Raw genomic sequence first — 12,346 nt, 5'->3', positions numbered from 1 at the left:
TCACGTACACAACATATGCACAACAAGGTGTTCTAGCAGCTGAGAATTCTTGAACAATGCCTTTGCTTTTGCAGAATTCACTCAACGTTGTATTTCTGAATTCTGTTTCATTATCACTCCTCAATCTCTTTACACAATGTTGATCTTCAGCCTGCTTCTCTATCTTCTTTATGTGCTCAATTATGATGTGTGGAGTCTCATCTTTAGAATGCATGAATTCTACCCAGGTGTACCTTGAGAAATCAACCACCATCACAAGTACATATCTGTTTCTTGAAATTGATAAGACATTTACTGGTCCAAACAAGTCCATGTGAATAAGTTGCAGATGTGTACTTATAGAATTCACAGTTTTTCTTTTGTGACTTAATCTTTTCATTTTCCCTTTTTGACAAGCATCACAGACTTCATCTTGAGCAAACTCCAGATTAGGCATGTCTCTTACTAACTCTTTTTGACTAGAGTATTGATTGCCTTGAAATTCAAGTGAGACAGCTTCTTATGCCATAGTTTGATTTGCTCTACAGATGCCTTGGTGTAGAAGCAACAAATTCCATTCTCATTTGCTGAGTATAAGTCTACAAAAAATAAGCTTCCTTTTCTTTCTCCTTTCAGAGCAACTTCACCAGTCTTTTTGCTAATAAAAGTGCATTCTTCTTTGTTGAATAAAACTTTGTAGCTTTTGTCTGCAAATTGGCTGACACTAAGAAGATTCACTCCAAGACCGACTACCAGTGCTACATCATCAATGACAATATTTCCAGAAATTATCTTTCCATATCCCATTGTGAATCCTTAGCTGTTGTCTCCAAAGGTCACCATTGGGCCAACCTTCTCCTCAAACTGTGATAGCAGGGCTTTATCACCTGTCATATGTCTTGAGCATACACTATCTATGATCCATATGACCTTCTTCACTTTTCCCTGCACACAATGAGGATTAAGTGTGTTTAGAAACCCAAGCAATGCTGAGTGCTTTCTTCTTGTTAACTGATTTAGCAGAAGTAGAACTAGATATCTCCGAAAGAATAACATTCATAGATGATTGTGCATTCTCCCTTGCTACAGTAGGCCTAATACTGACTTCCTTGAGGTCTACTCTCAGCTTATGACAACTCTATATCACTTTCAAGTTGCAGGGAATACAATCAAACTTATCACAGATTGAGTAGGGATCATTTGCATTTGTTTCATTATACTTGCAGGCTCCTTCTACTGGCTTGCTAACAACCTTTTTACAAAGGTGAGTTAGATGACTTACTGAGCCACATTTTTTACACTGTTTTCTTGGAGCATCTGCAACAAAGGCAAAGTTGTTGCTTTTGTTTATCCCAATTTTTCAATTTCTATTCTTTTTCTTCTTTCTTGCATCTTCAGATTTTACTTCCTTGACAGGAGTCTTGGAGTCTTGGTTGACCATGGGCTTCTTTTCAACTTTGGAAGATGAAGTTGTTTCCACATTTTCCTTTTCCTTGTCTTCATCAGTAATTTCTTGCTTTATGATCAACTCTTCTTTACTAAAGTTTACTTCACATGCTTTAAACATAGGTGATTCAACTTTTCTCAGCATAGCTGAGACATTTTCAAGTAGTTTTTCCTTTATCACCTGCAACTTTCTTGTTGTTGTTCAAGGCATCATAGTTAAGACCAATAGCTATGTTAGCACATGACTTGTTCTTCTCATGGTACTGGCCAACTAGGTCAGATGCATTCCTGAAAGACTTCAACTTTACTTCATTTTTTTCAAGCTTCTCCCTCAACACGGCTTCAATTTCAGCAACACACTTCAGCTTGTTTTTGAGATATTCATTTTCTTGCTTGATTGACTCAAGCTCCACAAGAAGTAGATCCATCCTTTGTTTATCACTCTCAAGTTTCTCATTTACTTTGGTTAGCCTGCTGACTTCCTCATTGGCTGCTACCAAGCTAGTGTGTAAGTGACCCAACTCATCACAGTTGAAGCACCTTATCTTTGATCTGTCCACAGATCCTGTTTTGTAGCCACCTTTGCTACCTGAGTTGAACTGAGTTTTTGGTTTCCAATTATTTCTATTGGAAGATTGTCCCCTGCCTTTGAAAAATCTTGGCTTTTTGATTCTTATATTGGAGAATTTCCTAGCCAAATAAGCCATGGATTGGTCCATTTCATCTAACTCATCCAAGGTATAATATTCATCTTCTTCCAGCTCCAATACAACTTGTTTTTGAGGTCCTTTGTTATTTTGTTCTATAGCTTGAACAATTGAAACTTGATCATCTTGCTCATCTTCACTTTCTTCTCTGTCATTCGTACTTAAAGCACTTGAACCATCAACGACATGACCATGATGTGCTTTCAATGACTTTCTCTGCATCATTTCAAGTTCATAAGTTTTCAAGATTCCATATAGAACTTCCAAAGTTATTCTGCTTAAATCTCCGCCTTCTCTTATAGCTGAGATTTTCTGTTCAAGATGGTCAGAAAGAGCTAGCAGAAACTTTAGGTTAACCTCCTCAGCTTCATAATACTTATCATGTAGCTGCAAGTCATTTATCAATTTATTGAACCTTTCAAAAACTTCAGTAATTCCTTCTTTTGGTTTAGCCATAAACCCCTCATACTGAGAAACCAGAATCCTCCTTTGGTTTGACCTAACTTCCTCTGTCCCTTCACATAATATCTCTATTTTCTCCCAGATCTGTTTGGTTGTGTCACAGTTGACAATATTATTGTACATGACATTGTCAAGTGACTCTATTAAGATTAGCTGCAAGCCACTATCCAGGGAGACTTTTTGTTTTTCAGGTTCAGTATATTCTGAAGGATCTTTAGGAGTGTAATGTGCTGGAATGACCATGTCTCAATCTGTAGATTCCCCAACTCTTACCATGGGGATGAAATGCCCATTCTTGAGGATCTGAATGTATAATGGATTGAGCATCCTGATAAAAAAATAACATTTTCTTTTTCCATAGTGTGTAGTTAGATCTGTTAAAGGTAGAAATTTTGATGCTGCTAAGCCTCTGTGTATTCATTCTTCCAAGATCTTTAATCTGTTTGCTTTCATATTTTGCTCTGATACCACTTGTTGGGTAATGAATACAAGAATGGGGGGTGAATGTGTTTTAGATTATTTTTAAGCTTTTTGAACTTTATGGAAGTGGTGAACAAAGTAGTCTAATTTGTAGAGATAATATGTCTTAACAGAAATAATAAAACATGCACAAGAACACACTATCTTTTAAAACTTCACTTAATTTTATATTAAAATCAAGTAGTATTTTTCTACAAATTTTTGAGTTCTTTGTTGATAAAGAACTCAGCTTCTATCTTGAGAGAGTTACAAGAAATTTAGATCTATTTGTTACAACTAAAACAAAGCATCCAGTGTTTACTTTATAGATTAGTAAACACTGGTTTTACACAGCATGTAATAACCTGAACTAAGCCCTATTGTAAGATGTCCAATGCTTTCCATTTTTGGCTTAGTATATCTTTGCAGATTGTGCACGCCTGTGACTTTACTTTGTCAGTTAATCTTGGCCTTTGATCTTGTACTCTTCAAGCTGCTTTTGTAGACTTTTCAAATCAGTGATTGATTTGTTTGTTGAAATGATAGTCTTGGATATTTAATTGGTCTGCACTTATGTACTTGAAGTTTATATTAAGATCTTCAGTTTGAGCTTATAGAGATCTTTACATCTCGATAAGTATAATGACTTATCGAGATCTCTAACTTTTCTATAGTTGTTTTGACTTATCGAAGTCTCTAAGTCCTCTATAAGAGAATTTGGCTTGTCGAGGTTTCTGAAATTCTGCATGTAGAAAAGACTAGTCGACATCTCTGAGATCTCTATATGCATGTTGACTTATCGACATCTCTGAGATCTCTAGTGAGAATTTGACTTGTCGATATCTCCAATCTTCACATCTTCATTTTGGGTTGTTGATATCTCTGAGTTCTCTAATGCAGAAATGACTTGTCGATATCTCAGAGATCTCTATATACATTTTGACTTGTTGATATCTCCGAGATCTCTAATGATAATTTGACTTGTCGATATCTCCAAACTCCACATCTTCATTTTGCCTTGTCGATATCTCTGAGACTTCTCTATAAGCTTTTCTTGACTTCTCGATAAGTCATTCTGGAGTTCTCGAATGACTTCTCTATAATACTTGATCTGTGACTTGTAGATTTCTTGACTTAGAATGTTTTTCTTAAAACATAATTATTCAACTCCAAGCTTCTTCACACTTTCTCTGAGGCATGATCTTCATGATCTTCTTCCAGAGTTTATTCTTAGGCTTGAGACTGTTTACAAAAAAATATACCAGTCTAATCTATTCACATTTTTACAGATTCAAGTAATATAATACAAGGTACAAACTTAGACTATCATACAACTTACTTAGGGCTGTCAATTTGAGTTAGTCTTGTTATTTATACAGGCATGTCTGGCACAACAATAATAATCTACAAAATTTAGTTAGGTAAATGCAATCATTATATGAAACTTATGCTAGAAATAAAATATTGACAGCATTCGACGAATATAATTTCAGAACGAAAATCAGAAAGTTTGAGAAGAAATTGGAAAGAAGGTCAAACTCGAGAGTTAGTGATGATGATGAAAATGGACTTAATAGAAAGAAACTAGTAAGAGCTCGACATGATGATTAATTCCATACCTAGCAAATTTTTGAGTTATATTTTGAGGAAGAAAAAAGAGCTTTAAACTAAAAATGTGGATTTGATGGTTCCAGTGAGTTAAAACATAACGGGAAACTTCATATGTGTTTTTATAACAGGATTTCACCTGTCTGAATTCGAGGAAAGGGAGAGTGGTCCATACAAGCTTCCATTATTTCAGGGGTTTATGGGGATGCTCTTCATAATAGTCATCATCTTGTTTTACCTTCCGTTTGTAAGTAGTACGAGTAAGTTCTGGATTATGGGTATTGCATTCCAGTGACGGTTTGTACTCTGATTCAACAGAGGTAACATCTTCATTTCTTATCATGTCTCAGTTGAAATTCATCTCTCTATGTGCCATTTGAAAACTTATTTTCAATTTTACCTTTTCACCCTCAAGGTATGAGAAATTTACCTTTTAACCCTTATAACTGTATAACTCAGAGGTCAAATATCTTTTTTGCCCTTCCAATTTTTCACCGTAACGGTAACAACGGCTAAATATTCAGAAAATACATACCTTGGGTGTCAAAGGGTATGCTCGTAGAGAGTTCAGGGGATATAATTTGAGGGCCAAAAGGTTAATAAGCCAATAAAAAAATCATCATATGTTATCAGGGGCCCTAACAAAGACGTCGCATCCACATCTTTTTTCCTGGGCCATTCATGATCCAGGAAGATCACAACTACTGTGATATCGTCATGAAGTCCTCGCCTGGCTCCTCCCCCAATATTCCACGACGGACGAAATCCCAAAGCTCTTTCAATAAGCCTTTTAGCAATATTCTGCATTTCATACACGAACACGCTAAGACCAAAAAATAATTTATGAATAATAAAAAACCATACGAAAAATGGAACTTACTACTCTGGGATTGTTATTGACAATCTCAAAAGCTTGCGCATTTGTCATACATTCCCAAATAACATCAGATGCAGATACAAGGAATCTGTCCCCGACTTCTAATTTTCTTTTGTATATATATGGATAAGTTCAACACTAAGAACCAGCTGCTGAAGGGCTTATTTATGTTGAACCCGTGATCTTGAATCAGGGACAAATCCAACCTTCTTCAGGTATACACCACCAATGGTCCTAGTGACCTAAATGGTAGTGAAATCTATACTATACTATAATAATCGAAATGAGGTATAATTTGTAGTTTGATTAACCCCTCATTTTGATTATCCTTTTCCATCACGACCGTCAGATCTTCTTTATCAAATAATCGGAGTCGTTAGATCCAAATACTAAAAAAATACACTCTATAAGTTCTCGGTTTCAAATCCCGTCAACAACAAATATTTATATTATTATTTGTAAAGATACATATAAGTTTTTAGGTTCGAATCTCGTTAACAACAAACATTTATATTATTATTTATAAAGTTACATATATGTTTTCAGGTTCAAACTTCATCAACAACAAACATTTAAATTATTATTTATGAATATGATCTCATCAATCATATACTATTTATACTATTTGAACTTAACTTGAAATTATACACAAAGAAATTATAATTATATAATGATTATTTAGTATTTGATAATTTATATAGAATTTTGATAAAATTATATAAAATAGAAATAAAAATATATAAATGTTAATCTAGACACGTGCATTGCACGGGCCGTAAGCTAGTTAAGTTAAAACGAAGAATGTAACGGGTGAGGGCCAAGTTCGACCGTTTTTTGATAAATTTTAACAAAAAGACAAGTTTTGAACTTTTGGCAAACTTTAACCGATGGGATACGCAAACTACAATCGGGTAATAGGCAATACGCCATTACTGATGGAGTATCGCTAATTTATTGTTATTCTTTATATGATATACATAATTTTCAAGTGAGTATCCGGTCAATATGCTTAACAAGTGAGTAACTAGTTAAACAAAATTGAGATATGCAAGTGACACTTGCGTATTATGCATAATTTTATATCCAAACTTAATTATGTAGGACATTATTTGATAGAAAAAGTGAAGGTAGTTGGTATACAGTTAAATCATAATTCATTTTATTAGTTTAAGCTAGCAATTACATGGAATCCAACATCGAACTCTGTGGAGGTACAATACGGTTAAATTATCATTTTTTCGAATATAACTGCACTAACAGAAAATATAAGGATAGAGAAAAAATGGCATCAGAAACATTACACTATACAGTTAGCTAATTGTGAAGGATTGAATAAAAAACCTGAATAATTCCTTTAAATCGCCAAATAGTATTTTTATCCCGAAAAACAACTTTGGGGTCAGAAGGATGTGCTAGCTTTAGTTCTTCTCTAGCCTCCTCTACATTAGCATCATGAACATGAGTCAACTAAGAAAAGCCAACTCGGTCACCTAAAACTCTGCTCATTATAGCTTTAGAATTACCAAGATTGCCTATAAACAGGCCCCCTCCCAAATAACTCCAACCAAATAACATGATCCAATTACTGCTATTATTAAACCATCTTTGGATTTTTCATCAACAATCGAGAGTAATCCGGCTTCAGTTATCAAGAAAGTTTGCTTAAGTTTGTCTGCTGACATTTTCTCACTCTCCAGAACTAATGCTGAAATATGACACATTGTTAAAGTGTGTTAAAAGAAAAAACAATCAAACATATAGGTGCAAGAAGTAGCATAATAGGCACAAGAAACTCACTCATGAGATCATCAAACAAATGATCGGGAACGTATCGGGAAGCTGCAGAACCTCCATGACCATCATAAACACCTACAAATATGGCATTCCTCATGGTATCTACCTGCCTCCATAATGAAATCAGTTTGTAGCGCTGCAAAAAAAATATCCCCTAGATAATTCTTACGATCTATGTACCACTTAAGAGGGTATGAGTTAGGTCTGTTTGGCACACAAATCATCACATCTCTCTCTGTCCTTCAAAACCCCGGGAGAAAAATCATGCTCTCTCTGTACTTAAAAAGTTTGAGCTAATTTCAAATCAAAAAGGACAATCCTAGCCGCAGTTGGGGTGACAGGCTTACCAAGCTTGATGGTCTGAAAATAGCAGGGTCGGGGCAAAAAAATTGAGGGCCATGTGCGAAATTTCAATATTGAACCCGTAATCTTTATTTCAACAAGAAGTTCAAGTAATGATTTCTAAACAAAATTAACTATTAAAAATAAATTATAAACCACAAATACATTTTGATATATTCACTTAAGATATTATTTTGTAATAAAATCATTATCAACATTTAGGCTTTCTTACGACATAGTTGTTCGTAAGTAAAATTTTTGCAACTTGAGTTTAGAAAAACTCTTTTCAATAATTGCAACGGTAACATGAATAGTTATTAAAATTATATGTATAATTTTTACAATATGAAAGCACGAAATTTCATTAAAAAACTTTAATGAATCTAATTCTCCCATTTTATCCAGATTTCTTATATTTTTAAGAAAAACTTAACCAATTAATTTTCTTAAGAACTAAATTTTCAGTTTCATTAAATATTTAATATGAAAATTTGGGGTCCTATAATTTCGGAGGCCTGTACGGTGGCTCACCCCCGCTACCCCAGCCTCGCCCCTGAAAAATAGAATTGTGAATGATAACTTTCAACTAATATTTGGTTGGTCAGCGGAAAGCAATTGGGCTGTGGATGTTGAGCGAGCACACGATCTAGAAGAATACAAGTTGGATAAGTCCATGAGTGCTCGATCATCTGCTATTGGACGCCTATTCTAGACCGTCCGAAATAAAGTGGAGGTTCTTTATTTTATGACATTATTTTTATCTTTTCTTTTTATATATTTCATGAGTTTATATATTGTTAAATCTAAATGTCTTGAAATTCAAATTAAACTTTTTTATTTGGAATTATAATATATTGTTAGGAATATGTTGTAGACTTGATGATAACTTAACAATAGGGCTGTCAAAAAATTCGAAAAATTTGATATTCGTTCGAAAAATTCGCATCCGTATCCGGAATAAAATAGATATTATCCGTATCCGAAACAAAGCGGATATTATCCGTATTCGAATCCCATAATTGCGGATATAGATATGGATGTAGGCATATTCATATCCGATAATATTCAAGTCCAAATAAATATATTATATTTAAATATTTATATAATTTAAGATTTATTATATTAAATTTATAGTGTGTTATGTGTATATAAATACTCACACACATAGATAATGTTTATACAAATTTTATATAATTGTAAAAATGGTATTGACATATATAAAAAAATCATTTGAGTTCAACAATTTAAAGATAACAAATATATTGAAAAGATAAATGAAAATTAATTTTTGAATAAATTAAAATAGGATTAAATCACTTTAACTCTTATTTTAATCTTTTAAAATGAAATTTTAATTTTATTATATTTTTTAATTTTTTTGAATTTTTAATATAAAAATAAAAAAAACTGATTAAAAATCAAATTCGGATCTAGATTTTATTAGTATCCGGATAGTATTTGTCGGATTCGGATCCAGATATTATTCTTTAAATATTTCCGGATGCGGATACGGATATGAATTTTCGGATTCGGATTCGGATACGGATATAGTCAGATCCGTATCCGAAATATCCGTTTGACAGCCCTACTTAACAAAACCCTCTAAGTAGATAAGTTAAATGATTTTGTAACCATCATTTGATGGAATACCTTGCATTAAATAAGAATTGTAGCACATTTCTTTATGCAACAAATCTTTCTTCATAACCCTTTCATAGCCCAAAGACAGAAATCTGCCACCTTGAGATTTAATGTAAAATGCCTTAAAAAGTGATTTTGGTAAATGTTATTATTGCATCATAGAACTGTCATATAGTTACTTGCTGAGCTTTTTATGCTCATATATTTTGCTTTGTTCTAACCATGACAGTTAAGCGAGAAAATGACCAGACTTAGGCGCACTGCTCGTAAGAGCGTACCTGGTGGCCGCTACCGTGTCGCAGACTTCCAGATGTTAGAGCCAGAGCAGGTAGTGTAGGTTGTGTGAGCAAGCGCTTTAGCGAGAAAGTTTGTAAAGATAGAATGGGTTATCTGTCGGTTCTAAGTCGGAATCGATTATGTAAATTAATTATTATTTTGGGTTGTAATATATATTATCTGGTTGGTAGTTGTAATCTTGTCTCAAACTTAATCCTGTTTAAATCCTGTTAATAGTTAATCGGGGTTTATGTTTAATTATTATTAGTTAAAAGGTGTGTGGATCCTCATTTCCTAACACCGAGATTGAGGGCGTCACAAAGATAATCAACATATATTAAAAAGAATTGTTTATAATATTTTAAGAGAAAGATTTGTTTTATTTGGAGATAATAAAAAAGACAACATGTTTTACTTAAAAAAGATATCGATTAAAAAGAATTGTCAAAAAAATTTGTGGAGAAAAAGTTGTTTTAGTTGGTTAAATTAAAAAGGCAATATATTTTACTTATAAAGGTAATTGATTAGATACTAATTAAGTAAGGGTGTAATATTCCGTAATTTTTTAGAATTCGATTAATAATAGAATAATAGAAAATAGTATTAAAATTTGATTAAGATTAGGATTTAAAATTTAATTAGACTAATGGGCCTAAAATTTGGATCAGATTCTAATATGGATAACTTGTAGGTTAAGAAATAGGGTTTTGTATCGTTATAAATACACCATATTCGTCTTTCTCGTTTTTTATATAAGAATTCGTAGGGCTCTTCTCAGCAAAAATCAGCAGTCTTGTAAAATTCGTAGAAAATTCATCGTAAGTCGGAATTCAGTGATTCTGGACTTTTCGGAGAGGTCTTTTCGTTATCTTCAACTTTCGTGTTTCGTGTTTTCCAATATAACATCGTTTAATGGGTCAAAAAGGCTATATTCAGATCTGATCAGGTTTTGAAGTAAGTTTTCGATCGATCTTACTAGTGTTTTCAAAATTGTATGTTATGCGTTTATATTTGATTATCAAAATATGGGCTAAGTGATGATATTTTTGAATGTATTATGTGTTACAAGTATACGTATTGTTGTATATATGTGGTGTGTAGACGATAATTTTAGATCTCTGATTTGTGCCATGGTTTGTGAAAATATCGAATAAGAATTTAGGACCGCAGTCACCGGATTGTAGTGACAGTTTTATGAAAATTTAGGACCGTTATCACCGGGTTGTAGTGGTCGTGGCATGGGTTATGGATTTTGAATTATTGTTGTTTATGTGCTATGTGTATCGAATAAGAATAAGAATATGTATCAAAAGTGTTTGTTTCGTATATCGTATCGTATAGATTATCGTATTTTGTTATATGTGTATGTGTTACTTGGCCTACTAGTTGGATCGATTATTTTCTTGCTGGGCTGTATAGCTCATTCTTACAATTTCAGGTTTCGTCCGAGATTCGAGTTGTATAGCATTGGAGTTCGAGGACCTTAGTTTTGGAGTAGATTGACTTTTGGGCTTCCGCTTTTAGCTGCGCTTCCGTAATAGTACCTTTGTGATAGAATTTTTGATCAATAAATTGTATTTTGTACTAATTTTGATTTAGAGTTAATGGTCCGGAAGTGCGGGCTGTTACAGTTGGTATCAGAGCAGGCTGTCTTTCGGAGTGTATTAGGTATGGGACTAGTACATTCCCTAGGATTCGATCTTGTGGACCATAGTTTGACCTTTGGTAGATCAGGGGGTAGATGTGTCTCGAACTTTAGGATTGTTGTGAATTTGGGGACCAAATTCTTTTAAGGAGGGTAGTATGTAATATTCCGTAATTTTTTAGAATTCGATTAATAATAGAATAATAGAAAATAGTATTAAAATTTGATTAAGATTAGGATTTAAAATTTAATTAGACTAATGGGCCTAAAATTTGGATCAGATTCTAATATGGATAACTTGTAGGTTAAGAAATAGGGTTTTGTATCGTTATAAATACACCATATTCGTCTTTCTCGTTTTTTATATAAGAATTCGTAGGGCTCTTCTCAGCAAAAATCAGCAGTCTTGTAAAATTCGTAGAAAATTCATCGTAAGTCGGAATTCAGTGATTCTGGACTTTTCGGAGAGGTCTTTTCGTTATCTTCAACTTTCGTGTTTCGTGTTTTCCAATATAACATCGTTTAATGGGTCAAAAAGGCTATATTCAGATCTGATCAGGTTTTGAAGTAAGTTTTCGATCGATCTTACTAGTGTTTTCAAAATTGTATGTTATGCGTTTATATTTGATTATCAAAATATGGGCTAAGTGATGATATTTTTGAATGTATTATGTGTTACAAGTATACGTATTGTTGTATATATGTGGTGTGTAGACGATAATTTTAGATCTCTGATTTGTGCCATGGTTTGTGAAAATATCGAATAAGAATTTAGGACCGCAGTCACCGGATTGTAGTGACAGTTTTATGAAAATTTAGGACCGTTATCACCGGGTTGTAGTGGTCGTGGCATGGGTTATGGATTTTGAATTATTGTTGTTTATGTGCTATGTGTATCGAATAAGAATAAGAATATGTATCAAAAGTGTTTGTTTCGTATATCGTATCGTATAGATTATCGTATTTTGTTATATGTGTATGTGTTACTTGGCCTACTAGTTGGATCGATTATTTTCTTGCTGGGCTGTATAGCTCATTCTTACAATTTCAGGTTTCGTCCGAGATTCGAGTTGTATAGCATTGGAGTTCGAGGACCTTAGTTTTGGAGTA

General features: G+C 33.4%; 1 protein-coding gene across 1 annotated transcript; it reads right to left on the bottom strand.

Moving 5' to 3' along the window:
- Positions 1-5,228: 5,228 nt before the first annotated feature.
- Positions 5,229-7,429, bottom strand: LOC141684823 (putative protein phosphatase 2C 38). Its single transcript, XM_074489954.1, has 4 exons — positions 7,336-7,429; positions 7,125-7,243; positions 6,880-7,005; positions 5,229-5,462 (listed from the first exon to the last, which is right to left on the bottom strand). Exons 1-4 carry the CDS (start codon positions 7,427-7,429, stop codon positions 5,229-5,231), a joined length of 573 nt encoding a protein of 190 aa, XP_074346055.1.
- Positions 7,430-12,346: the final 4,917 nt, after the last annotated feature.

The sequence above is a fragment of the Apium graveolens genome, chromosome 2, assembly GCF_009905375.1.
Source record: "Apium graveolens cultivar Ventura chromosome 2, ASM990537v1, whole genome shotgun sequence".
Lineage (NCBI taxonomy): Eukaryota > Viridiplantae > Streptophyta > Magnoliopsida > Apiales > Apiaceae > Apium > Apium graveolens.
The sequence above is the reverse complement of the archived record's forward strand: the minus strand, read 5'-3'. Positions and strand labels throughout refer to the sequence as shown.